This window comes from Phascolarctos cinereus, unplaced genomic scaffold (genome assembly GCF_003287225.1).
Source record: "Phascolarctos cinereus isolate Bilbo 61053 unplaced genomic scaffold, phaCin_HiC Scaffold_2;HRSCAF=192, whole genome shotgun sequence".
NCBI lineage: Eukaryota > Metazoa > Chordata > Mammalia > Diprotodontia > Phascolarctidae > Phascolarctos > Phascolarctos cinereus.
In genome coordinates, this window is record NW_027555625.1 from 36,234,909 (window position 1) to 36,262,419 (window position 27,511).

The window sequence follows — 27,511 nt, forward strand, 5'->3', positions numbered from 1 at the left end:
GAGGTTGATATCAGCGCCAACCACTGTGGTATCATTTCTTTTGATTCTCGAAACAACCCTAGGAGGTAGGCGCTGTCATCACCTCCATTTTACAGAGCAGGAAACTGAGGCAGACAGAGGTCGTTAACGCTTCTACCGCACGGTGCTGAGCTTTACAATGGTTATCTCAGGGTGCGTGACTGGTGCTGTTCCACTCCAGTGCTCCTTCCACCGAGGGCACGCCGAAGCAGTGTCTGTCCTCAGGGAGCTCACCGTTTCATGCGCGGGAGTGGGGAGGGGGGGTAGACACGGGAGGCTGCATCACAGGACCCTCCTTCACGTCCCCCTTCTGCCCCCCGCAGCGTGGTGACAACTGACCAGTCACTCGGAGCGCACACCGCCTCCGAGTCGGAGCGCAGCTTCAGCGCCGACGCACCTGTGGGGCCCAAGCACGTGAGCCGGCATTCGCAGACCGGGACAGGATAAGCCGGGGCGTGCCCCGGCTGGCTGCGAGGTTGCAGGCGCGCTGCCTTCTGGCGCTGGTAGTCCGAGCCTCCAGGAGGCCGCGGGTCCTGCCCCTCGCCCGAACTACATTTCCCAGGAGGGCCCGCTCCCTCGGCGTCCTCCCTCCGGCCGGGGCCCGACTTCCGGGGCGGTCTGGGGCGGGGCGAGCTGAGGCAGACGCGGCTGGGCCGGCGGCGGCAGGGATGCAGCGCCCGGGGCCCTTCAGCACGCTCTACGGGCGGGTCCTGGCCCCGCTGCCCGGGCGGGCCGGGTCCGGGGGCGGGGCCTCGTCGGGGGGCGGGGGGAGCTGGCGCGCGGGAGAGCCGCACGTGCCGCCGCCCCAGCGCCAGCCCTCGGGCGGTGGGAGCGGACACATAGTGGCTTCGGCCGCGGCCCCGGCGCGCGCCCCACCCGCTCCCGCGCCCCCGCTCCTGCTCGCTCCCGCGCCCGCTGCCCGGACCATGTCCAAGACCGAGGAAGCCAAGCGTCTGGCCGGCCGCGCGGCCGTGGAGAACCACGTGAAGGTGAGCGCCCCCCGCGCCCGGCCCTCCTCCGGGAAGCCCTCCTGATTCCACTCTAGGCTGCGCCGAGGAACCATGAGGAAGCGCCGCTTGGAGACGAGTTCGAATCCCGCCCCTGACACGGACGAGCTCCGCGAACCCCCTGACCCGCCTCAGTTTCCCTATCTGTAAATGCGAGCGGGGAGGGGTGCTTGCACCCTGCAGCCTCCACGCTCTCTTCTGGCTTCTCCGGACCTAGAATGGAAGCCCTTCGAGGGCAGGCACGGTTGACTTCCCCGCGCCCGGCACCTGTGGAATGGAGTGGGGCCAAACTTGTGTTTGGGACGGGTGCAGAGGAGGGGGCGGGGGGAGCAGGGAAGCCCCCCGGGACTCGGGGGGGACCCCCAGGCGCCCATGTGGTGGGGCCCGGGCGGGCACACCGGATCCCGGTGGTTTGGGGGGGTCCAGGGGCCTGCTGGGAGATGGGCGCGCCCCGGACACCCGCTCCATGTGCGCCCCCCATCCCGTCCTGGCCGTCGGCTTCGTCCCCGCCCGGGTCCGAGGGACCCTCTGGCAGGTGTAGAGCCGAGACTCGGCGGGTGGGGGCAGGGGGCCGCTCTCGCCTTGCCCCTTCGCCCCGAAGTGGGCTGGGGTCTGCCCAGGCCACTCCGGGCTTTTCTCCCCCCCTCCCCACGCCCTAATAATGCCTGTTTATAAAGATGCGAGCCGGCTGGGGAGATCTGTTCCTGGGGGAAAATGAGGTGGAGTCCATTTCCTTGAGTTAATTTACAACCTCGGAGCAAGTTAATTATATCCGTCATCCCTCTTGGAGGGGAGCCGAGTAGAATCTCCCTGCCCTGTGGGAGTCCCCCGGCTCCCTGTGCCCTAGCAGTCACCCCGTTTCTGCTCCCTTGGCTGTGCCCCCCCTTCTCTCCCCTCCCCGAGTAGATCCGCCGTTAGGAACGTTGTCCATGTGCGGACACGGGAACACCCCCCCCCCCCGTCAGTGGTCTTTACTGCAAATGCTTTTCTGCAGCACCCGGTCCGTGGTGGGGGGCATTTACCCAAAGGAGAAGAGGAACAAGATGGGAGGCTCGGATTTTGGAGACTTCCCGGCCCAGGCCACCCCCGCTTCTAGTCCCCCCGTGTATCTTAAAGCGGAGTCCTGCCGGGCGATGTTCTGATAGTGTGTGTGTGCTAGTGCTGGCTGAGTTGGTGAGGGCTTAGCCCTTCCTTGCACGTTGTAGCCTCAGAGTTGGGGCAGGCCTTCTCTCCCCGAAGGCCCCTGGGACCCTGTACAGCCTTCGACCATCACTGCTGCCTGGGTCCCCTGGAGTGAGGGCTTACTTATAAGGGGCAGTGGAGCTTCTTGGGCATTCTGACCTAGCTCCCACACTAGTTCCTTTTATGAAATGTTCAAGCTGTCCCAGTCTCTACTTCCCTTTGAAATTCATTTATTTATTCAACAGATGCTTATTAAGTACTGGCGATATACCGGGCACTCTGATCAAAAAGGATCTCTTTGAGCTCATAGTGAGTTGTGGACAGGTATATAATCAGTTGTTAATCACTTGTTTTTCAGTCGTGTCTGACTCTTCATGACCCCATTTGGAGTTTTTTTTAAGGCAATTGGAGTTAAGTGACTTGCCCAGGGTCACACAGCTAGTGTCAAGTGTTTGATCTGAGGTCGGATTTGAATTCAGGTCCTCCTGGCTTCATTTGGAGTTTTCTTGGCAAAGATACTAGAGTGGTTTGCTATTTCTTCTCCAGCTCATTTTCCATATGAGCTCAGAAACTGAGGCAAACAGGGTTAAGTGACTCACACAGGGTCACCCAGCTAGCGTCTGGGTAAGGCTGGCACTCTATCCACTGTCCAACCTAGCTGCCCTGTACGGTCCATTCATCATTATTATCTATCTATGTGCATTTATCTTTGGGGAGTGGGTGAGGGCGGTAGTTGAACATAGAATTGAAAGAGTCTTGAGATCATCCCCTCTAACACCCCTGCCCCAGGCCCTCAGCACACCCAAGTTGTAATGTGGGGTATTCTCCAGTCTTTTTTCTACTCTTCAGTGATACAGACTGAAATTCATCTGTTCAGCCTGTCCTTTGCAACAGTTATCTGTGCTGGGAGCCCGCCCCAAGTGCTGAGGCACTTACTTGAGATCTCATTTAGATAGTTCTGAGACCTTCTGGGGCTTCTTGCAGCGATTAGTGTTATCCTTGGAATAAGAGCCTCTGGACATCCTCCTCACTATCCTTAAGGACTCCCTCTTATACTTGGACCCTGCCCTGGACAGCCTTTGCCCTTGGTAAACATTTAATAAGTGTTCCGCTCATTCATTCATTCGACATCGTGTGAATTCCGGTGAAGCATGTGGGCTGTTCATGGCTTATCGCTTGGGTTCACTACATGACCGGCCCAATCCTGATCATGCAGGTCTTGGAGGACAGCTTTAGGCTTCTCTTGTACAGTTCTGTGGCCCACTGTGGGCCTCTCCATTGTCCTCTGAGTGATCCTCAGCTTGTATTCTTAGGAGACTGTAGATTTCCATAGCTTATTGTAAAATACAGCATCACCAGAAGCCTGTTTCTGTGGAAAAAAGATAGGTCTTTGTTTCAGGGGGCAACTTGGGCTCATTAAGAGAACAGCAGCAATCTGTCCCTTTCTCTTCCTCCTGTTCAGCTCTGGGCTTAACCCATTACCCTCTTGTAGGGCCCACACCAGACTGGTGTACTGTAGCAGGGCTGACCATCCAAGAGCTGCGTGTCATTGTCTGGTCCCTGGGTATTTTCCATCTACTTTGTGGATGGGCTTGATTCTTATGAGCGATTATAGATCTGCCTTTAGGAGGCTCTGAGATGTTCAGTGGCTTCTTAATGCTGTGGTCACAGTAGTGTCCACATTCAGGAGTGTTTGGAGAACCGTACTCACCATCTGTACTATAGATTCAATAGGGATCCCCTCTTTTACTGGTGCTTGAACTGAGTATCCTCTATGACAGTAAGACATTTACTTCTTTGACTTTATGCCTTGTCCCTTATCTAATGTTTTTTGTTTTGTTTTGTTTTTGAAGCAATGGGGTTAAGTGACTAACCCTAAAATACCCAGGGCCACCCAGCTAGTGTCTGAGGCCAGATTTGATCTCAGGAAGATGAGTCTTCCTGACTCTAGCCTGGTACTCTGTCCACTGCCACACAGGGTCACCCAGCTAGTAAGTGTCTGAGGCCAGATTTGAACTCAGGTCCTCCTGACTCCAGGGCTGGTAGTCTATCCACTGCACCACCTACCTCATCTAATATTAATAATCGAAGAGATCAAACGTAGTTACTACCTCTGTCAACGTCTTTCAAGGATTTTGCCACATGCATGGGAGCCACCGTGTTGGAAGAGAACCTTTAGGTGGTGTTTTGCTTTACCAAATCAAATGCTTTTTTATGGTCAGCAGACAACTGCAGTGGAATCCTGAACATTTTCTACATTTTTCAGTCAACCGTGTGATGGTAAAGATGTGATCTGCTGTGGATTATAGCTGGTGAAAATTTACCTGTTCTAACACTCTTATCAAGGGTACCTGCGATAATATGCGTGTAAAATCGTTCTCATAAATACTATTTTCACAGTTATATTTTCATATAACTGTATATTGATGGGAAAGGCCCCATAGGTCCATAAGGACAGAATCTGGACCTGTGATTCCACTAGTGTAGGAGGCTCCCCGGTCAGGAAATTCCTTCTGGCAGTTCAGGTGGCCCCTCCTCTGGGAGGCTGAATGGTGAGGCCAGGGTGGGTCAGAGGTAGGTCTTCCAGCCACTCACTGCACAGCTTCTCTGATGTGGGTTGATTTTTGCTAGTTTTACCTCTTAGGGGATAGTAAGTCTTTGTCTATTTTTTTAAACCTTCGGTGTTTTTCCCTACTTCCGATGCCTTGAGATTCAGTCCCTTTGAGACTCTCAAAATTCCTGCCTCCATCATGGGAACTTCCCTCTGTGCCCTTGGCCTCGTCCAGCTGCTTTTCCCCATCTCTCTTTTCTTTGCTGACATTTCCACTTCCTCTATAGACATGTCTGGCCCTGGGATGTTGGCTTCCAAACATGGGAGCTGCCCTTGTGCAGGTTTTTCTTCCGTTCTTCATCCTTCCATTTCGTCCTTAAATTCCCTTGGAACAGGTTAGGTCTCCTGCCAGCTCTCTTTAACGGCCTTTCCCACCACTGTTCCTCACTGTTTTGTAATCATATTAACAGCTAATATTTACAAGCCCTTTAAGATTTGTAATAAAAATAGTTCAAGCTGATAGTTTGCTGTGTGCCAGGCACCATGCTAAGAGCTTTACGTGTGTTCTCATTTGATCCTCACAACCACCCTGGAGGGAGGGGCTGCTATTATCCCATTTTACAGTTGAGGAAACTGAGGCCTAGAGGAGGTGAAATGACTTGCCCTGGGTCACACAGCTGTCAGGTCCCCAGGGAAGAGTTTGAACTGAGTTCTTGCCACCAAGGCTGGCACCAGATCCTCTCCTCCCTAGCTGCAGTGATGGCATCTACAAGCCTTTGGATTCCTTTCATTTTTTACTCGTGAATAGTATTTTCCAGGGGGTTAATAATAACGGCATAGTGACGTCACCCTTTAACATTTACAAGGTCCTAACATAATAGAGGCAGCATGATGAAGCACCCAGAAAGCCAGCCTGGGTGCCAGGAGGACCCGAGTTCAAGTGCTACTTCTGACTCGTACTCATTCCCAATGCCAAAGAAATCATGAGCTCGGCCCCTGTCTGTCTTTCGCTTATAATAACCCTGTGAAGTAGGTAGTGTAGTTGCTGTCACCATTTTCCAGGTGAAGAAACTGAGGCCGAGACAGGTAAAGACCTGAAGTCTGTTTCACACCGTTAGTACTGGCAGAGCCAGGATTTGGGCCCAGTGTTCTTTGTGTACTCTCGTTGGCCCTTTCAGGAAATGCCAGTGAAGGTGTTTGTTGATAAGGCAGCGCTGGCAGGAAGTCACAGGAACTCGGGCCAGAGAGCCGGATCCCTGTGGGCTTCTAGGAGGCTGGCCTCTCAGTGCCGTTATTGTACGGTCCACATCCCTTGCTTCATTGCCCTGTAACTTCCCCCCATGAGGCCTGTGGTCTTCTGCTGCCGGCTTCCGTCTGAGGGCCCGAGCTGCTTCCAGCTCCCTCCTGCGCCCTGGGAGAGCAGGTCCTGAGGTGGAGGGTTTCCCACTGGTGAGATCCGAGATGCTTGAGAGGAGATGAAGTTTCAACAAACTGAACTATTTACTCGAGGGAGGCCACAGCCAGCTTGGTTCTACCCCATGGGTCCTGGGGCTGGGGGGAGCCAGAGAGCGGTTTGAGGTTTGGGTTTTGTCAGTCAGAGGTTGCCAGGCGGTGGTGCTCAGGGCCTTGGTCCTCACAGATACCCGCCCCCACTCACAATTTGTAGGCAGACAGAAATTAGTCCAGTCTGGCAGCTGGGCTAAAACTCAGCAGCAAAGAATACTCTGTAAGCTTTCTTGATACCATATTCTCATGGGCCTCTGCTTCAAAAGATTCCTGCTTGTGTCTAGCAGGGGCCACTCCTGCCGGAGGCAGAGGATCAGACAGCCGGAAGGGACCTCAGAGGCTGGCCATTCTCACCCCATTCTTTACAGGAGGTGAAACTGAGGCTGGGTGATTTACCAGTCACACTGGCTGGGCTGAGGGGAGGAGTAGGTTTCTTGCTTACAGGGCCAGCCTTCTTGCCCTCGTATCATGTTGCAAGACACAGGCACTTAATTTCACGTGCACAGGAGCTCCACACCATTCTGACTGGTTTTCTAAGTCTCTGTGACTTTGGGGGACTTCAGAAGCCAGAACTAAGTTATTCTCTGGGGCTACCGCAAAATTAATTTATTCATTCACTCAGCAAACAGTGGCACATGTCAAAACAACAGCGGGCTTCCTTGCCAGTAGATTACCAGAGACTGAAGCCAGAGGTATCTTACGTCCTGACCCCTGAAAATTCCTTTCACTTCCCTCCCTTGCCTCATCTCTAAATGATCTACAGCGGTTTGAGAGCAGGAGGAGAAGGTGCTCCTCCCAGAGGGCTCTGCCTGACTTTTGTACTCAGGCTACAGGTGTAACAGGGCTGACTACTTTTGCTCTAGTGGCATTTGGGGCTCTGTGGTCTCTTAGGACCAAGGTGTCAGACATTTGCCTGAGCCAGATGAAAATGTAATTGAGAAATAGTTAACAAAATAAATAAAAATACAGTAGAGGGTAGATAATGGTAATATGTGGTTTTCTAAGTCACTGTATGGCCCACAGGAATTCTTCTGGTTTAGTGGCCCAGTTTCTATTTGAATTTGACACTGGTGTAGAGAAACAGGTATTCTGTTTTCAATTTAATTTACTGGTGCATGTATTTTAAAAGTATTTTGTTATTTTTGAAAATCACCTTTTGTTTTATATGGTCTTTTCTGGATATTATAATGCTTTCTCTTATAACAAAGACAGGCAGACGGAACTGGCCACATGCTTCATTCTACCCGACAGTCCTGTACATCTCCGAGAGGAAGGAGAAGGATGATGTATCACCCTGCCTGAGTTGACAGCCCTGTCTGTGGTGCTGTCTCTGGTCAGTTTAGGCTAGGAAGCAGGGAAACTTCCTGCCCACTAGAACTCTGGACAGGCAAAGTGGCTGCTTGGGAGAGATGGCTTCCCTCTCATTGGAGATGGGGAGGCGCTCTTTTCAGGCACTGGTTGGACTCAATGGCCAGCCTTCCTCTGGGGCCAAGATGGGTCATTGTGGTTCCAGAATTCACATTCTGTTTACGTTGTCTTCTCTTACCTTGGTGTACTGGTGAATGTCCTGGAAGAAGGTGTTTTAGGGAAAGTATTCAGTAAGTTAATCTATAGCTATTGGTTTTCCTCATGAAATGAGGAAGATACACAACTCATAGATGTACAGGAAGACACTTTTCAAGACCTCAGGACACATGAGCTGGCGGTCCTGGAGCGAGTTACTGACGTCTTTGTGCTCTTCCTTACCTCTGGCAGAATAATCAAGTGCTGGGAATTGGCAGCGGTTCCACCATTGTCCATGCCGTACAGAGGATAGGTATGTCATTGGCCCCTTTTTTCTCTTTCTCAGACTCAAGACTGCCTGGAGGTTATCAGAGAATTAGCAAAGACCTCCCCTGCTCTGCCCACCTGCCCCCGGGCACTTCTTGGTGCTGCTGATTTATCCGGGTGGGGTGCTGCTGATTTATCCGGGTGGGGGAAGCCAAAGTGAAAAGGGGACTGGGTGGACAGGTTTGGTGGGCCCCTGCTGAGCCTGGGAGGGGGCGGGAGCAGCCTGAGACAGGCTGAATGGCTCCTCTTTCACTCCTAGACTCCATCTACAAGTCCCTCTGCATCTTCTTGGGGGGACATTTTTGGGCCTGTTGCCAGCCCCCTTAGAATGTGGGCTTCTTAAAGGCAAGGACCGTGGTTTTCCTGTTTGGACTCCCAGCACTAAGCACGTTGTAGCGCCTGGCACATTGTAGACCCTTGGGAAATTCTTGTGGAGTGGCATTGGCCACTGATTCTAATGTTAGCATCAGAGGAGTAGAATTGGACCCAGAGCCCCCAGAGGCCTAGATTTGCAGCTGGAAGGGAGCTTAGTAGTCTTCTGGTGTAACCCTCTCAAATCAGTCGTCAGGTTTAGTACCTACTGTGTGCTAAGTATTGTGCTAGGCTCCAGGGGTACAAATACCCTGCTCTCAAGAAGTGTACACTCCAATGAGGAAAGATGGCACATAAGCGGAAGTTAACAAGAGGAAATGTGCCCAAACAGGATATGGGGGGGGAAGTCAGAGATTCCCTGAGTAGTGCAGCCAGGTGAGGAATGAGATTTTCTGAGCTGATTGCCTCCTGACGTGGAGGTTTGGGGATTCCTGGACCCCCCCACCCCCACCCCTTACGTGGGGAGGAGGTGGAGTCCCAGGACAATGGGATCTTACAGGATGATGAGATTTATCCCCAAAGGGCGCTTCCTGCGACGACAAGTGAAGTGAAGATTGAGGAAATCTCATTGAACAGACGGAAACACAGAGACATTCAAGGCAAGGGTTATCTAGACAAGAAAGCTCTGACGTCCACAGTGGTTATGTGACTTGTCAGAGGTCACTGAGTGGCAAAGCCAGGATTTCAATGTGGGGCCTTGTACCTCAAAAACCCTTTTTGATGCTAATGTCTCTGCGCCTCAGGGCCCTGTCCTGACCTTCCTTTCCTCCTTTGTTGGTGGTTATGTGTACTGACAGACCTGGCTAGAATGGCTCTGAACCAGCTGTGACCTGTGCATTTGTGCCTGGGCAGGGGGTGGAAGGTCAGTCTTTTGTGGGAGTTCTCAGGTCAAGCCAGGGCCTTTGACCCCGTCCAGCCAGGATCACCTGCTTGGGCTGGAAAGGGGAAGATTGGCCCTGTGGATGAAGCCACATCTCTGCTGGGCCTGAGTCCAGGTTCCCAGTTGTGTTTCCTCTTTACCCTGGAGTCCTTGAGGCCACTCCCCAGATTTTGATCTGGCCCTTTCAGTGTGTTCAAGGCCCTGGGATTATTCTGCATTGGTGGCTGCTCAGCAGGTTTTAGTAACCTGTTTTCCTACATTAGTGATAAAACACCAACCTGATGACTCTTTGGGGCTGATGTAACCATCTCCCAAAGTACCCCAAAGCCAAGGCCTAGAGCCCTTGGTCATTAAATGTCAATTGAGAGACGATCCACCTTGTTGACAGCACACATAGTCTTCTCATATAGCCCCATAGCTGTCTCTTGTTTAGTGTGGGGTACATTTGGTTTTTTGGATGATTTAAAGATTGAAGGTGCCTGCAATTTTAACTAGATGGACTGTTTTCTTTGATGCTTTCTGCTCACTTTTATGGTGAAAGATCCAAAGTGGGAGAAGAAACTTCAATCCTCTGAATTTGATGCGCAAGTTTTGTGCCAGATAAGTTGAATTTTGAGCCTGATGGCCAAAAGTGAACTTCCACGTTCAGCTTCCTTGGCAGAAGATCTGAACTGACATCCTGCCCATTATATACCCCTCGTTGTCCAGAGGTCCCAAGCTAAAGGTGCATCAGTGGAGTAGAGGTTCTAGACTCAGAATTCCACACATCTGATGAAACCACAGATCTGGGTCCCCCTCCCTGAATCCCAAACTTCCTTCACAAAAGTAGGGCCATTGCCCCACACATAGAATTTGGAGAAGAAAACGATCAGAAGGGTCATTTAGCCTAATGTCCTCATCTTTTTAGACCAGCTTCGACAGGTTAAAGGATTTACCTAATGTCCTCCACTGTTACGGAGCAGAGTTGATTTTTGGATTCAAATCCTGACCTCAAATTTAGTGTTTATCTCTCCCCACCCCCAGCCCTTCAGACTAGACTTGCCAGCAATGTGGAACATTTGTCTGGAGCATATCTTGACTTTTTTTTTTTCATACGGCTTTCCAGATAAAAAATGGAGAAGGAATTCAAAGCTTTTTTTTTTCCCCTCAGCTGAAAGAGTAAAACAAGAAAACCTGAAAGTTGTCTGTATTCCTACGTCCTTTCAGGTACGTGCCTGGTTCTGTGACTTTTCCACACTTGGGGTGGCCCTTGTTTTGTTTTTCTTGTTCATTCTGTGAGCATTTGGATACTCTGGGTTGGGGTTTTCCCCCATTCCAAGCTCTGATCACATCTGCTCCCTCCTCAGTGGCTCTGCACTGTCTAACAAATACAGGTTAATTCACCCACCATGGCATTCAAGGTTGACTGTTATCTGACTCAAACCTACCTCTGGATCCAACAAATAATTATTAAAACGGCCTCTGTATACATGACGCTGTGCTAGGCACTGGAATACAAAGACAAAGGAGAAAACCTTCCTCAGAGGAGCGTGTTCTCTTGGTCAGAAGGGGTGAATGTGTACACCTTATGCACAGATTATTGTATACAAGGGAAATTGAGGTAGGAGAGAACTCTGAGAACTGAGAGAAAGAGGGAGGGCTTCCTGAAGGCGGCATCATCGCTTGGGTTGAGCCTTGAAGGACAGGATGACCAGGGCTCTGGGTGGACCTCCTTTCACTGTCTTATTGCACATCACTCCCCTCTCCCCTCCTGCTTTCTGGTCCACCCATTTCTGGGTCTTTGCCTTCGCAGGTTGGGCCTCAGGCCTGTAAACCCGTAGCCTCTTAGAATCTCTTATTTTGTTCCAAACCCAACTCAAGCAACACTTTCTACATGACACTCCAACTACTAGTGACTTGTATTCGCATATACTTAGATAGGTGCATTTTGTGTCCCTCACCCCCAGCAGAGACTCTTTGAGGGCAGGAACTGCTGAAGTTGCCTTATGTAGCCCTGGCATCTTAGCAAGCATGGTGGAATGGTTTGTACAGATGTGCAGAGAGGTTGGACCCTCTCCAGCCTTATCTCAGACCTTCCTCTTAACCAGCCAAAGGGGGCTCTCTCCATTCCCCCAAATTTGTTCTGCCCTTTTCTGCCTGTGTTCATTCAGTTGTTTCTGCTTGGAATGCAGAGGAGACCCCCAAGCCATGGAGGCAGCCCCTGTCACTTTGGGACAAGGAGAGATGCTAGCAACACGTTTGTTATTTTGAACCAAAATCTGCCTCACTTGTGGAGCTACCCACTGATCCTTGTCCTTTCAGGCCAAGCAGAAGAGTCTCCTGCCAATCCATCGTCACTTGACATCTCTTTAAAAAAAAAGTTATTTCATTAAGTATTTCCCAGTTAGATGAAAAAATTTTTAATATTCATTTTTAAAAATTTTGAATTCTAAATTCTTTCCCTCCCTCCTGTCACTCTCCTTCCCTTTGAGAAGGCAAGCAATACGATATCACATTATGATATGTCATATCATGTGAAGCACATGACATTCTTCCTAGTATTGGTAATGGTCCCAGAGCTAGAAAGCTGGGGGTGGGGAGGAGGACAGGATTGGCAGGAGGGGGATGAAGAGAAGATGGATGCGGTCCAATGTGGAGCATAGAGAGGGCTGTGCAGAAGTAGTGAGTCCTGGGAGGCGCTCACCACTTAGGACAGTGGGGCTCCAGGACATGCCCTCTGAGGCCTCAGGCAGAATTAAGCCTTGACCTGGCCTTCTGAACCAGTGGGCCCCACAGTACTGTGATTCTGGGCCACATTTGTGGCTGCCATACAGGGCCCCGACTGAGCCTGTCATTCCTGCTCAGAATGTCTTTGGCTTCAGACTAGAGAGCCTCCTTGGGTTGGTACTTCCTTAAGGCTCCCTGCAGCGTGGCTTATACAGGACCTGTGATTCATTGCTGTGAGGGACTCTGCCAAGGAGAGAGCCCCTACCAGTGCAGAGCAGACACTTTTGTGATCTGCCCAGGCATATGTAGCCATAGGAGTCAGTGCTAGGACCTGAACCCCAGGCTTCCTGACTCGCTGCGCTGCCTCTTCCTCTGTAAAATGAGGGTTAGGATCAGCATTGAAGTCAGAGTCAGCCTCCGGGGTTTCTATATAGGTTCAGATCTGGTGCTGAAAGGGATCTCGGACGTTTAGTCATTTTACAGGTGGAGAAACTGAGGCTCAGAAAAGTGCAGTGGCTTGCCTGAGATCACGTAGATAATGAGCGGTCCCTGGAGCCAGGGCTCTTTCCCTGTTACCCTGCCCAAGGTCACGTAGGTAATGAGCGGTCCCTGGAGCCAGGGCTCTTTTCCTGTTACCCTGCCCAAGATCATGTAGGTAATGAGCGGTCCCTGGAGCCAGGGCTCTTTCCCTGTTACCCTGCCCAAGATCATGTAGGTAATGAGCGGTCCTTGGAGCCAGGCCTCTTTCCCTGTTACCCTGCCCAAGGTCACGTAGGTAATGAGCGGTCCCTGGAGCCAGGGCTCTTTTCCTGTTACCCTGCCCAAGATCATGTAGGTAATGAGCGGTCCCTGGAGCCAGGGCTCTTTCCCTGTTACCCTGCCCAAGATCATGTAGGTAATGAGCGGTCCTTGGAGCCAGGCCTCTTTCCCTGTTACCCTGCCCAAGGTCACGTAGGTAATGAGTGGTCCCTGGAGCCAGGGCTCTTTCCCTGTTAACCCTCAGTTTCTGTTGGTCCATCTCACCTGGGGGCCTAGAAGGAAGCAGGGAAACCAGCCCCTCTGCCAGCCCTCAGCCCCTGGGGGGGGGGCAGTAGCAGGTGAGAACTGTTGACTCGAGTTGCAAACCAAGACCAATTTATTTGTGACCTCAGAAGTAGGAGCTAATGATTAGCTCTGGTTTTCTCCACACTCTCAATTTTTCTTTGGCATCATCCCCACCTTTTTTAATGGGTGGATCACAGGCTTCTGGTGTGGTCTTGGACAAAACTTTGTGCCTCACTTTCCTCATCAGTAAAAAGAAAGGATTGGGCTAGATGCCTGGACATTTAATAAACACTGGCTGTATGCAGGGCCCTGTAGCTCTGGATTGCTGGGGTTCCCATTACATGGGGGGCAGGGGAGCCTTCCCAGCACTAAGCTTTGTCTTGAGCCTGGTGGCATTCAGAAACTCACACTGACTCACCTCTGAGCGGTTTGGACAAAGATGCTTTGTTAAGCGGAGGCAGTGATCAGTGCGATTTTACAGTGTCATCTTTACTACTAGCCGTTGTGTGAGGGGTTTCCAGAGCCTGTTTGCTAAAGCTTTTTCAGGGCTTCACGAGTTTTTTAGGTCTGGTTGGTTAGAAGAAAACTTTCTGTCACGTGGCTAGTTCAGTTCCCAGGTTTGGGGAGCTCCTGGTTTGGCGTTTGTGCCAACCTGTGACTTTCTCAAACCAAAGTCATGATTAAAGACTTCATATGTGCCAGGCATGCTGCTGGGGGTTGGGGGTTCAGAGGCAAAGGTAGAACAGTCCTTGCCCTTGAGGAGTTTGCAGTCTGCCTGGGGAGACAACACGTACATACAGAGGGATGTACAAAACAGAGACAGGATCATTGGAGGAGGAAGGCTGGAGCAGTGAATTTAGATCTGGACAGGATGGAAGCCTCCTCTCTGACAGAGAGGAAACAGCCTGGAGAATTGGAGTGAGCTGACCCAGGGTCCCCCAGGTGATAGCCCTGGCACCTGACTTGGGGACTCTTTCTGGGATAGACACTGGCCTCCCTGCTCCCTCCCCATCCCTCACGTGTACATTACCTGGCATTTGAGGAGGGAGACTTGGAAGGGAGCCTTAACAAAGGGTCCCATGTCTCCCTCCCACCCTCCTCCATCAATCCCAGAGGCCGGCGTCTCCTAGTTTGCCTCTTGGGGAGAAGACCCTCATGTGATAAGTTAATTAGGGTTTGGAAAAAAGCCTACATCAAAGCAAAGCATATGAAACTGGAGTAGGGGGGAGTTCCAAGTGTCAAGAATTCAGAAGAAATGTGAATGATGGCCCTTTTGTTCATTTGTGCAGGCCCGGCAGCTAATTCTTCAGAACGGCTTACCCCTAAGTGACCTGGACCGCCACCCAGAGGTAAGGAGGAGGCCTCATCCTTCTCACAGCCTCCCTTTCCTTCCTTCCTATGCTTTGGGGAACCACACCTGAGGTCTGTGGCAGATTAAAAGAGGCAGCAGCACTGGCCAGTTCTGGTCTGAGCTGAAGTTGGTGAAACCTCAGCAGCCATCTGGCCCAGCCCACATGCCAAAGGAGGCCCCCACTGGAACTACACCCAAGGGTTCTCATTCCCTGTCTGCTTGGGTACGCCCAGAGGGGGTGCCCACCACCTCCTGAGGCTGCCCTTGCTGCTTGGAGGCAGCTCTGGCTGTTAGGGCAAGCCTGGTTCACCTTGTTTGCTGCTTCTGCCCCTTAGCCCTCCTCCACAGAACACCTGGTCATGTGGTTGAAGGCTTGTCCTGCCTCTTATGGCCTAAGCTCCTTCTGCTAGTCCTCAGGGTGGCCCTCCTAAGCACTGCCCTTCTCATCAATGTCCCTCTTAAATTGTCCTGAACTCCGTACCCAGTGAGGCCCGGGAAAGGTAGAGCACAGGAGGCCATCACCTCCCTGTGTCTGAGGGCTGTGGCCCCCATTAGCTTTGGGACTGCAGTCCCTTCAGACCCCAACATGCTTTGTCTATTTGGGAGAGAGTGAGGAGCCCTAGAGCCCAGGGACTAGTTTGTAGACTTATGAGGATCATTTAAAGGAACCAGTCACTTTGCTGGAGAGAAGAAATGATTCAGAAGGGACATGGTAGTAGCTTCATGTAGTAGATTTAGAATTCGTTTCTTTGGTGCTAGAGAGCCCACCCAGGAGCAAAGGCAGGAAGGTGCCAAGAGCCCAACCAAGGCAGGATGTCAGGGAAGACTGACTTACCAACAATGAGAAGGGTTTTTTTGTTTTGTTTTGGTTTTTTTAAGGCAGTTGGGGTTAAAGTGACTTGCCCAGGGTCACACAGCTAGTAAGTGTCAAGTGTTTGGTCTGAGGCTGGATTTGAACTCGGGTCCTCTTGACTTCGGGGCTGGTGAATGAGAAGGTTTTTGCTATAAGTGGAGGGGAGGTACTGGGTTCCTCCTTGTTAAAGGCCTTCACACCAAGGCAGGCACTCGGCTGGGAGCATTTCTGCCTCTGAGTGCCCTGCCAGCTCAGGTCCGTGAAGTCAGTATGGGATGTGGAGGTGGGACTACTAGATCGGGCTAGTTAGAAGGTTTTGGATGGATGCTGGAGCAGATAGGAAAAGTGAGGAAGAAGTGCTTATTGAGACTGGGGAGATCAGAAAGACGTGGGCAGGCAGAACTGAGGAAGAGCCTGCTTTGTCTTCTGTTGGTTGGAGGCCAAGGGACCCAACCTGAGTCTCTGGCCTGAGTGGCTTGGGGATGGCAGCTGGGACCTGAGTTTGTGAGCTCGGACAAGATGAGCTCACTGAGTGCCAGGGTTTGAGTAGAGAGAATTGGACATGGGCCAAGAGTCATCATCCCACGAACGGGGGAATAAGTGATTGGGAAGGCCAGGAAACTACTGAGGCATCAGATCTGTGCCCAGCTACCTGATGCACTAGGAGACCATACTGTAAATGTATCTGTCCATGGCTCTTACCTTGGAGTGATGGACAGGGGTGCGAGCTCTCTCGCATGTGGGAGTGAATGTGTGTGTGTGTGCACACGCTCATTCTAGTAGGCTGAGGTGTGGGAAGGTTTGTGGAGATTCCTCGTGTGTGGCCATCAGCCCAGGAGGCCAGGGTTGGCAGCAGAGGGGCCGATTCAGTTCATTCCTCGGGGTTGCAGAGAGAAGGGCTGAAATAACTGGAGGTTGACTTGCCTGCGGCCGGAGTTGTTTAAAGAACAGGCCGCCTGGAGCGGGTTCCGAACCAGGGACTTGTACCCCATAGTTCGAGGGTCTCTTCCAGCGCTAAACTCCAGTGACTACATAGTTGGGAGAGCTTGATTTTGGAGAAGGAGAAGTGACATCAAATGTGGGTAAAACTTGGGCTGGAACCACATTCCCAATATTGTAATACCATTTAATCCTCATCCATGGACAGTCAATTCAAGAGCTATTCAAAATCTTGGTTTTTTTCTGTTCTTTCAGTTTTTAAAAATCACCTTGTGTGCCGTTCTCTGATTTGTTTTGACTTGGTTTCAGACTTCGTTTGCCTCTGTAATCCACCTTGGTTTCTTTCCCAACAGCTTGATCTTGCTATTGATGGTGCTGATGAAGTAGATGCTGACCTCAATCTCATCAAAGGTGGTGGGTGAGTGTTGTGGGCCAGGATCTTTTACCAGACAGATTTCTTCAGATTTGTACTCAGAATTCGTCAGGGCTGTAGTGTGTCCGTCGCTGATACGGGTTATGATATGGGAGGTAAATCCGCTCCTAGCCTCCCCTGCCCCCCTGGGAAGCTCTGGGACCCCTGCCTTATTCTGACTAGCAGTTTCTCGTCTCTCCCTACCCCCAAGGTAAGCTCCCGGGAACATCTGCTGAGACCAGCAATTTCTAGCTGCCCCTGTTGCCAGACAGAGATAGCTCCTAGGACTCTTCTGCATCCCCTCCCTCTCTTCAGTCCGACTAGTCTGATGACCCTGCAGGTGACCCTGACGAGGGGCCAGGTCAGCGGCCTTCCCTGTTGGCTAAAAGTGGCCTAAACAGTCCTGTGGTTTTTATGGGAAAGTGCTGCCACCCTGCAGTGAATGACGCCTGACCACCCACTATACACAACCTCCCCTCCTGAGTGCATATAGCCTCTGTAACTCCCCTCATGGAACTTCCCTGTCTGAGTAAGACAGTGCCTCATTCCAAATTGCATTTCCTTGACCTTGAATAAACGGATCTGATCTTTACATAGGCTTGACACCCGGGGTCTGAGCCTTACTCAGAAGTTTGTGACCTCCGGTTGAAGGGTTCACAGGCCCTGGAACAGCCCAGGCCTTGCTGGGGCTTTTATAAAAAACAAACCACTGAGCCCACTGATCTCTTCTTAAAGACCCAGGGACACACCCATAGAGCAAGTTATAAACAAAAACAAACTGCTAGGTGCCAATTAAGAACCTTTGTTTTTATTCTGAGATGTTTTTGTGTGCTTCTTCTGCTGTCTTACCCCACCCACTGGGTGTTTCTAGGACTTAGTCATTATCTTGACCCATTCCTGGGCTCTCTCCTCTAGCCATTCTCTGCTGTTTTGTCTGGGAAAGTGCTAATTATGTTCACAAATACTGTATTGGGAGCAGGAGGTCCTGGGTTCAGATCCTGCCTTTGACTCCCACTATTTGTGTTATTACCTAACTGGGCCTTTTTATCTATAAAATGAAGGGGGTTAGACTGGTAATTTCTAAGATCTCTTCCAGCTCTAAAAATCTCCATTTTCACTGACTTTCCCTCTGGGATGGAATGCTCTTCCCTCCTTATCTGCAGCTCCCAGCTTCCCTGGCTTCCTTAAGTCCCAGCCAAAATCCCATCTTTTGCCAGAAGCCTGTCCCAACCCCTATCATTATTATTATTATTATTACCACCAATCCCTATTGTTATCATTATCATTGTTCCCACCCTCTCTATTATTTCCTATCTATCCTGCATAGATTGTTTGCGCATATCATAAGTACCTGTTTGCTTGCTGTCTCCCCTATTAGAATGGGAGTTCCTTCAGGCCAGGGCTGTCTTTTGCCTTTCTTTATGTCCCCAGTACTTAGAACTGGGCCTGGCATAGCCAATAAGCATTTATGAAGCATCTACTAACTTCAGATTTGTGATCCTAAATTGCTTCTGGTTTCTCCAGGCCCACCTGCAGGGCTGTATCCCTGCCTGGCAGCTGCTGGCCCTTTGACAGAAGCATTCCCCAATGGAGGCCTGGACTGCTCTGCCTTATTTAGGGCCCTCCCTACCCCTGGCCACACCCCAGCTCCTGATTACCCACCTTCCCTAAATGCAGGAAGACAAGGGATTTACTTTGCTCCTCAGCCGTAGTACTACAGTACAGTGTGGCTTAAACTCACCTTCAGGAAGACCTGGGTTCAGATCTCTGTCTCTCTGTCTCTCTCTGTCTCTGTCTCTCTGTCTCTGCCTCTCTCTCTGTCTCTCTCTCTCTCTCTCTCTCTCTCTCTCTCTCTCTCTCTCTCTCTCTCTCTCTCTATCTCTCTCTCTCTCTCTCTCACACACACACACACACACACACACACACACACACACACATATCTCCCCATTTGAATGCAGGCTTATTGTGAGTAGGGCTTGTTTCATTGTTTGCACTTGTACCCCCTCCCCCCAATTCCTAGTTGACTAGTACATAGTAGGTACTTTATTTGCTCATTGATTGACAGCTGGATGACTCTGGACAAGATCTTCATCTGGAAATGAAGGGTCTGGAATCTGAGGTTGCAGATGACACACGCAAAGTGTGTTAGGAAGAGGAAGACCTGGGTTCAAGTTCTCTCTGACACATGAGCTGTTTGACTCTGGGCAGTCACTTGGCCTCTTACAAGCCCTGGGTCGCTTTCTAAGACCATCAGATGCAGAGAAAGTGTTGGGTCTGGGAGCTCCCTGTTTCCATGAGATGGCAGGTCTAGTCCTGACCTGTGGCCATGTCATTCAGTGTTATTCAGAAGTTTAGAATTTTTTCTGCAGCTCCATTTTACAGGAGAGCTTCTGATTTTAGTAGGTGGCCCACTACTAGCTACTAACTTATCAGTAAGCATTTATGAAGTGCTCCTGTGTGCCAGGAACAGAGCTAGGAATCAGGTAGGAGGAATGATACTCTCTCTGCTTCCATTTGAAAGGGGAGGCCCCTGGTGATGGCCAAGTTAGAATTCTCTTCAGTAGCAGGGGAAATAAATAAATTTCCTGGTCTCTGTGAATTTCATTGTCCTTGCCTATATGTCAAATCCCCCTAAAAAGCTTGCTGGGGAATGCTTAACTCTATCCTAGCTAATATCTGAACTGACAAAGAATAGATGGGCCTTGGGTGCTAGAGCCATAGTGGCAGAACTGGAGGTGGGAGGGAGGGTCATGTGTTACATGTAGATGCTCAGGGCACCTTAAAAGCCGTTAGTGCCTTCATCTGGATTAGACTGGAAATAAGAATATATAATCACAGAATTGGAATGGGCCTCAGGTTATCATCAGCATACTTGGGGGAAAAAAATGTCCTTTCTGTAACAGATTGGAACCAATTCATAAGACCCTAAATTAAAGTTGGAAGGGCCCTGAGCGGCTGTCTAGTGTAACCCCATTTTGCAGATGAGGAAACTGTTACCTGGGACGTAATCATTGGCACTTTGTTTGAAGACCTCTGGGAAGAGGGGAGGACCCTGTTACCTCCCAGAATGTCCTTCTTTAGCGACACACATCTCTGAGGGTTTGGAAGTTCTTCCTGACGTTGAGCTGAATTCTGCTTTCTACCCTTTTTCTCTTAGGAGGGCTATTGTCTAACCTTTCCTTCTAAACATGCACTAATGCTTTTGTAACAGCCAGGTCCATCAAGAGAGCTTCAGGGGCTTGGAAATGGTTTTTAGAAGCTAAGCATTTCATTTCCCAGAAAGGTTGGGGATTGGCTTTTAAGTTTCTCCAGACCTGACCTTAGCGTCTGTTTTTCACGTTAATTTAATTTCCCCCTAATTTTTTGGTTTTGCTTCTTCCTGCTTTCAGAGGCTGTCTGACTCAGGAGAAGATTGTTGCTGGCTATGCCAAACGTTTCATTGTTATTGCTGATTATAGGTAAGGCAAGACCTGAGATGATGTGTGTATGTTTGACATTGTCTTGGTGACATATAGCGTGTAGGCTGACTGAGGGTAAGGCTGTCTCATTCCCACGTTGTGGATAAGGAAATAAAGGCAAAGGCAAAGATGCTGAGTGATTTCTGAAAGTCCCAGAGGAAGGATGGGGGCCCAGAGCAAATCCTCTAACCTCCTGGTGGTCAGCCTGCCCTGGGAGCTCCCGGGGGTGGGGAGCCAGAATGTAGGGAAACCTGCAGACGGGTGGGTTAGCAGGAGGATGAATGTCAGGCTTGTGTTAGGGGTTTTTGTGGTGATGCTGCTGGTGGGGCCCTGTAACATGGACGCAGGCAGCTCCTCCTTCCTGCCTCCTCTGCAGGCTGGTTACTGACATGCTGCACATTGCTGAGGTTCTTGAGATAGGGACAGATTTCGGGCCGTTTGATTTCCACTAAGCATGTTGCTGTTGGTGCTAAGAGCAGTCATCTTGGCTTTCTTGTCTAAACTGGTTTCTGCAGGAAAGATTCAAAGAATCTCGGTGACCACTGGCTGAAGGGAATTCCCATTGAAGTCATCCCAATGGCATATGTCCCCGTGACCAGGGCCCTGTCCCGGATGTTCGGCGGAGTGGCAGAGCTGCGGATGGCCGAGCGCAAGGCAGTAAGTGACCAGTGGTATTTCCTGGGGTCAGTCTGCAGCTGGCTGGCTGGCCGGCCGGCTGCTCACTGCCCCTTCCTCTCTCGCTCTCTTGCTCTCTCTCTCTGGTGGCTAACTGCTGAGGCACAGCCAGATTGCCTCTGCTTCCCCCTCGTCCCAAGGGCCCTCATTAACATGAATGTCTCTTCTTAGGGCCCTGTGGTGACGGATAATGGAAACTTTCTGTTGGACTGGAAGTTTGACCGGGTGCATAAATGGAGTGAAGTGAACACAGCCATAAAAATGATCCCAGGTAACCCAGCAGTGTTGGCCGGGGGAGCCCCCGGGGTCCTGGTCCCCATTCCCATGCCCCGACCTGGAATGATGAGCCTAAAGAAGGAAAGACTACGGGGGACATAGCTGCTCGAGCTGGAAGGGACCCGGGGGGCTGCCTCATCCAGCCGTCCTCATTTACAAATGAGGTGCCTGAGGCGGTGGCCCTGTTCACACGTGTAATGAGTGTCAGAGGGGGGACTCAAAGTCAGGTCCTTTGTCTTCAGACCTAAGGCTCTTTCTAGTGTACCAAGCTGCCTCATGGAAGAGGGAATGGGTTTCTTCATGTTGGCCCTAGAGGGCAGAACTAGGGGCAGTGTGGGTTAGATTGAGCCTCAATGTCCTTAAAAAGGCAGAACGACTCAGGAGGTGGCCAGCTCCTGTCCTTTCAGGTCTTCAGGCAAACCTGCATGGTTTTGGTTCAGGTATGTGTTAGAGCAGGTGGCCAAAAGAGCATGAGAGAGAGAGAAAGCGAGAGAGAGAGAGAGAGAGAGTGTGTGTGTGTGTGTGTGTGTGTGTGTGTGTGTGTGTGTGTGTGTGTGTGTGTGTGTGTACACCAGACCTGAGCTTTGACAGCTTTGTCCTAGGTGCTAAAAATGGAGAAAAAATGGAGACTGTCCAAACTGTTCCTTTAGTTTTTAGGAACTTTCTGTGTCTTCTTATTTCAAATTCTGCAGGTGTCAGAATTTGGGCCTCCTGGGGTATGAACTTTCTGAGGCCATTTGAATGTTGGGGGTGTGGATAGGGGCTGTCTTGTGACTCTTTATTCCTAGGAACTTGAAGATGTGTGTGTGTGTGTACACATACATATAGTTTATTCCATGTATTTAAAAAGTACATGATCTTGTCTGATACCCCATTGACTTGGATTAGAGGCAGGACATGGCGACACCATTTCCTACCTGGACAAACAGAAGCTGAGTAAAGGAATTTCACTGAGGAGCGGTGCTGGCGCGTCCCTGGCTGTGTGCTCCTGCTCCAGAACGGTGCTTAGTAGAGAAGGTCGGCTCGCTGTCTTCAGTATTTGGAATAGCTGCTCCATGTACACTGCCTTGTCGGAGCTCTTGGTGGGACCTGCCTCGGAGGGTGGCCTTGTTAATTCTTGCCCCTACTTTGTAGGGAGGCGGAAACATTCATTTTATATTTATTTGTTTTCTCCCTATCACATAAGGAGTCAGCCTGTGGAGATGTGAGGGCTGCCCTCAAAGCCGAGGTGAGGAGGGTATGAGTCCTGCCTTTGATACGTACTGGCTGTGGGACCCTGGTGGGCAAGTCCCCCAACCTCTCAGTGGTGTCAGCAACTCCTGAAGGGCCTTAAGTCAGAGAAGGTGCCTGAGATTCCTCTCCTGAGAGTTCCCTGTACCAGCAGGTCCAGGCCTTGGTCTCTGTAAAAGGGGAAACCAAGGTACCGAGCAGGCAAGCAGGCGGGAAGAATCCTTCCCCAAGGACCCCAGGGGGTTCTCACTGCTGGGGTGGGGTGGAGTGGGAGAAGCATGGAAACTTGCCATGCTCATACGTGATCATAAGAGCCTTCACACCAGTGTCAGCCTCCTCTTCACCCAACCATTCAAAGCATATCACCTTCATTTCCCAATGTTTCCCTCCTCAAATTAGCCTTTAGAATGGAGGCTTTAGAAAGGGGGCGCAGTTCATCACCATGGTGAGATTGAAGGATCTGGGTGGGTAGGCAGCGCTCCGCACCCACAGCCCCTCCCTCCTACAAAGAAGCAGGGCTATGGGCTCTATGTAAGGGAGTCAGAGAATGGGATTGAACATGATTGCCTCCCTCTCTTACCCATCTGCCCTTTGATAGAGGCGCTGAAGAGCAGCAGAGGGGCCCCCCAGAATGGGGAGGAAGGAGAGAGCGGAAGGCTCGGCGATAGCCCAGTAAGAGCCTGAATGATGAAAGGTAGCCCCAGATGCTGGGGAACGCAAGGCTGCATCTTTTCAGCAGAATTCCTCTTGGTCTCCACTAGGGGGCGGCATTTCTCCTGCCCAGAGCCCAGGCTTCCTGGCTTGACTGTTGGACTCCAGTAAGTAGAGGGTGGGGTCCTTAGCCTCATCCAGTCCAGCCCTGTCATTTTACAGATGAGTAAAGTGAGGCTAAGTGGGCTGCTAGAAGGCACTAACGTGCCACGTGCAGGCAGTTTTATCCCAGCAGTGTTTGGTTCCTTCTTGACCCAGAAGCTGTCTCTGAGGCTGTGCTGTCATGAGAGATGCCTGGGTTTATCAGGGACATAGAGTAGCAGTAGGTGCAGAAGGACAGAGGACCTTCCTCTGCGCCAGAGCTTCTGACCCTGGGGGCCATCAAGTAGCTTTTTAAAATGTGTTGGTATTTGTATTTCAATAGAATCGATCTCTTTTGTGATACTATGGATTTTATTCATTTGAAACATGATTCTGAGAAGGGCTCCCTAGGCTTCCTCGGGCTGTCCATGGCACAGACAAGGTTATGAAGCCCAACTCCAGTGTATCCACAGATGGTTGTCCAGCTTTTGCCAGAGGTTCCCAGGGAGGTGGCTCATCCCACTTTGGGCAGTGGCACAGACAAGGTTATGAAGCCCAACTCCAGTGTATCCACAGATGGTTGTCCAGCTTTTGCCAGAGGTTCCCAGGGAGGTGGCTCATCCCACTTTGGGCAGCTCTTAGCTGTCAGGCACTTCTCCCTGATACATTGTCCCAGAGCTGCCCCTCTGCAGTGCCTACCCCGTGATGCTGGGACCAGCTACAAGAAGTGCCATCCCTGTTCATGTGGCTGTCCCTCAGACACTTAGAAACCAGACACAGAAGAGTGAGTGTGGATTCAATTAGGGCTGAGGGCCTGGGTCACCAGAGCTCACTCTTTTCTCCCCAACCCTGGTCCAGGAGATTATATCCTAGAACTTAAGAGTTTACACTTCAGAGGGGAAAGTTTGGGGTTTTTTCATGTGATAATAGACTTGGGCCTCAGAGGGCTTCTTCAGTTAGTGAGAGCTTACACTTAGTAGTTTATTAACCCCGTTCCTCCCAGCCCTAGCAGCTTTTCTGGAGCTGACATCATGCCTGGGATGTTGGGTTCAGTTCTGGGCCCCCCAGTTTAGGAAGGATCTTAATGTTTTGGTTTGCTGGTTCCTGGTTGTACGTCAGCCTGTCTCTGCCCTTTTTTGGAGGGGACAATTGGAGGTGTGATTTCATGGCTGAGCCACCCAGCTGGTGTATGTCAGAGGCAGGACCGGAACCTCTATTTCCCTCTGTTTTCTCTTGTTGCTGCTAAATCCCACACGTGTTCCCTCATGTCACAGCATTTGGCCTGGACAGGATTGTGTTGCAATCAGTCCACAGGCTTTTATGTCAGGTCCTACTGTGTGCCAGGTGCTGGCGTTGGAGATCCAAATGACTGAGTGAGGCAGGTAGTTCCTGCTCTCAGGGAACTGCTAGTCTTCTTGGTGCCAGCATCACGGACTCTGCTGGAAGGGGTCTCTGAAGCCGTCTGGCACAGCCTGTACCTCGTACCAGAATCCCTTGGATGGCATGGCCAAAGAGTACCCAGCTCGCCTTAGCCTGCAGGTCTCCAGTGAGGGGCAGCCTCCACCCCCCAGGGCACAAAGGCATCTTTGGACAGCTCTGACTGGTAGGACATCTGTCCTGGCATCCAGCCTTGGCAGTTCCCACCTGCTGCTTCTGGTTGTGGTTCTTGGGGTCCCTTCTCTCTTCCAGGGGCCACCTCTACTGGGTCTCAGTCTCATCTTCTCCACTGCTGCACCATGTGCCCAGTTCTTTGTCTGTTAGGGCATGAGTTTTAGGCCGTGTACCATCCTTCTTGAGCTTTGCTAAAGGTTTCCTTTGTTTTGTCATTGTCTTTCTTGAAAGGAACCATGAACCCCGCAGCTCCTCATGCCTGGGTTCATCTCATTATAGTTTCTTTAAAAAGATAAATTCCCTGCAGCCTGGTAGAGGAACTTGGCTCCAACCTGAGAGTGAGGGAGTCAGAATTAGTGGGAAGGGTCCTCAGGAGGTGTCAGACCAAACCTCCTTTACAAGGAGTCCCCACTTCCATTCTGGGGCTCCATTTTTGTCATGAGTCCAGAAATTCTATGGTGGAGCAGGAGTATGGAGTGTGGAAGAAACTGGAAGAGATCTTAGGGAGTGCCCTCCTTTCACAGGTGAGGAAAGAAGCAGAAGGCCCAGCAGGGGCCTTCAATTAACTTGTGAAGCCCTCATCCAGTTGGCAGCCGAGGTGGAGGCCTGTTGGGTAGCCTCAGAGCAGTTCATAGAGCAGGGGTTCAAGGCACCAAGGAGTCTGGGGGCTCAACCTTCTAGAAACAGCTTCTCAGAGAGCAGCTTTCTCCGTGACCTCCCTGGAGGGTCCTGGACATCATCGAAACCATCTAAGCACTGCCCCGAAGGGGTGAAGGAAAGGCCCTGGCAAGGAGGGCGTGGTGTGGCTGGTAGGTCATGAGGGGTCAGTCAGCCATAGACTGAAGCCTATCTCAAGAAAGGCTCTGGCGTGCTGTACTCAGTCCTGGGTGCGCCACGCTGGAGGGAGGATTTTGTTGTCTGTTCAGAGGCAGGTGGTCAGATTCTGTGCCCAGTGAAGATTGGCCAGACTCTAGAAGGCTCAGGGTGGGGATGGCTGTCTTCAGGCACTGAAGGGGTTGTTACCATGTGGAAGGGGGCTTGGGTTTGTTCTGTTTGTGACACCCTCCCCACCCTTCTCCCTAGGACAGCGGCTCTGAATGCAGGCTTGATGTTAGGAAAAAGCTTGCCAGCAAGTAGCGCTGTCCAGAAGTGAGACAGGGTGGTCATTTTCAGGCGAAGGATGGTGGCGTTGCTTTGGGGATTCAGCATCTGGGGTCCCTTCCCACTCTGAGAGTCTGAAATTCCAGCATGAGAGGGGCAGAGCTAAAATTCTCTTCCACTGGAGCTTATGATTTGTCCAAGGCTGGCTTTTATCACTCCCCTTGCTGATTGTACTAACGGAAGTATTTAACCATAGACCACCGAAGCTGGCAGGGCCTGTCGATCATCTCATTTAGCTCATTTAGTCCTGCCACAGCAATAATATTCACGATAGCTTTCATTTTTGTCTGTATAGTGCAGCACATTGCGTCTTGCTTATCTCTTGTAGGAGTCGTGGATACGGGTCTCTTTATTAACATGGCTGAAAGAGTCTACTTTGGCATGGAAGATGGCTCCGTCACCGTGAGGGAGAGGCCGCCGCACTGACCGAGGCCTCGCCGGTCGCCGAGGCAGAGAAGCCCAAGAGCCTTTGCCTTAACGTACTTGCCCCAGGACGGCCGGTCAGAGCTTGGGGGTCTCCTCAAGTGTTACTGAATGCCCCTGTTTTGTTTTGTTTTTTAATGAAATAGAGAAGCATATATTTTTTCTATCTAAAAATACTCACTTTTTTAAAGAAAAAAAAACTTGATTTCATGTTTTATATGAAATACTACCAAAAAAAAAAAAAAAGACAGTTTTTGAATCCTTGACTTGAGGCTGCTGGCTTCTTACTAAGTTTCTGAGTGTTTGGTTTGTTGGGGAATCCCAGAATGCACTGTGCCAGCCCGGCCTGTAAAGGGCCGAGCCAGCAGCCCCCTGATGCCTTACTGGAACCGTTGATGATCTTTATGCCTTCATTCTTGGTTTGTTTTTGAGTTTACATTTTAATAGCTCATTATGTGTAGTCACACTTTTAGATCAAGCGTATGTGGAGCCGAGCGATGCCCTGGACAGTGACCTTCATGGACGACTTGTATTGACCTCAGTACCATCACCCCTTGGCCAAAGGCAGGCTGCTCCTTGTCTGGAAGGACTTTCCCGGTACAACCCCTCTCTCCTCGGGCGGATTTTTTTCTGTTGCCGACCTTTTTTGGACTTTTTGTCTGCCTTGCTCACCCTAAAGTTCGTCGCTTGCACAGTTGGGCATCAGATGTCTCCTCTTTACATTCTGTGTGTGTTGAAATAAAACAGCTCAGTGCCACTTCAGTCTTTTCGTGTGTGCACTTTCTTCTCATGCTGTAGCATCAGAGATGCAGCCCAGTGTAATGAATAGACAGCTTCTCCAAGCCAGAGAGACTTGGGTGTGATCTTGTCTCTGACACTGCTGGCTGTGTGATCCAGGTCAAGTCACTTCACTTCTCATCCTCTAACTGAGAAGGGGATGACCTGCTATATCTATCAGCCCTTGGAAGGGAGCAGGGCACCTTCCTGCCCTTCCAAGACCAAAGGTTTCTACAGAACTGCTGAAGGACTGGGTTAACTCTGGGAGAAGGTTTTGGGGTCCTGGCTGCAGATTTTTGTCACTCTGGGACGGTAAGGTTATTGACCTTTTGATAAGAACAGATTTCCCCTCCCCACCCTCAGCCCCTTGTGGAGCAGTGAAATCCCAAGATCATAACCTTACTGTGGCCAGTGCTTCCCCTATCCTTAGGAGTCTTCTTTGGCCGTCGGTGTTCAC

The 27,511-nt window shown here is 50.8% G+C and overlaps 1 protein-coding gene across 2 annotated transcripts; it reads left to right on the forward strand.

The window, feature by feature from the left end:
* Positions 1–671: 671 nt before the first annotated feature.
* On the forward strand, positions 672–27,039 carry RPIA (ribose 5-phosphate isomerase A). 2 transcript variants are annotated; one of them, XM_020979070.1, is made up of 9 exons: positions 672–1,007; positions 8,020–8,080; positions 10,497–10,552; positions 14,386–14,445; positions 16,593–16,657; positions 20,041–20,109; positions 20,625–20,766; positions 20,956–21,055; positions 26,183–27,039. In XM_020979070.1, exons 1-9 carry the CDS (start codon positions 687–689, stop codon positions 26,278–26,280), a joined length of 972 nt encoding a protein of 323 aa, XP_020834729.1. In that variant the 5' UTR covers positions 672–686; the 3' UTR covers positions 26,281–27,039. The 2 variants fall into 2 exon arrangements, with proteins under 2 accessions (XP_020834729.1, XP_020834730.1); XM_020979071.1 differs by lacking the exons at positions 8,020–8,080; positions 10,497–10,552.
* Positions 27,040–27,511: the final 472 nt, after the last annotated feature.

Bases quoted from the DNA above. Each gene is read 5' to 3' on its own strand.
- RPIA (XM_020979070.1), top strand. From the start codon at position 687: ATGCAGCGCCCGGGGCCCTTCAGCACGCTCTACGGGCGGGTCCTGGCC. The intron at 16,658-20,040 runs GTGAGTGTTGTG...TCCTGCTTTCAG, and splicing joins AATCTCATCAAAGGTGGTGG to AGGCTGTCTGACTCAGGAGA. The intron at 20,767-20,955 runs GTAAGTGACCAG...GTCTCTTCTTAG, and splicing joins GGATGGCCGAGCGCAAGGCA to GGCCCTGTGGTGACGGATAA.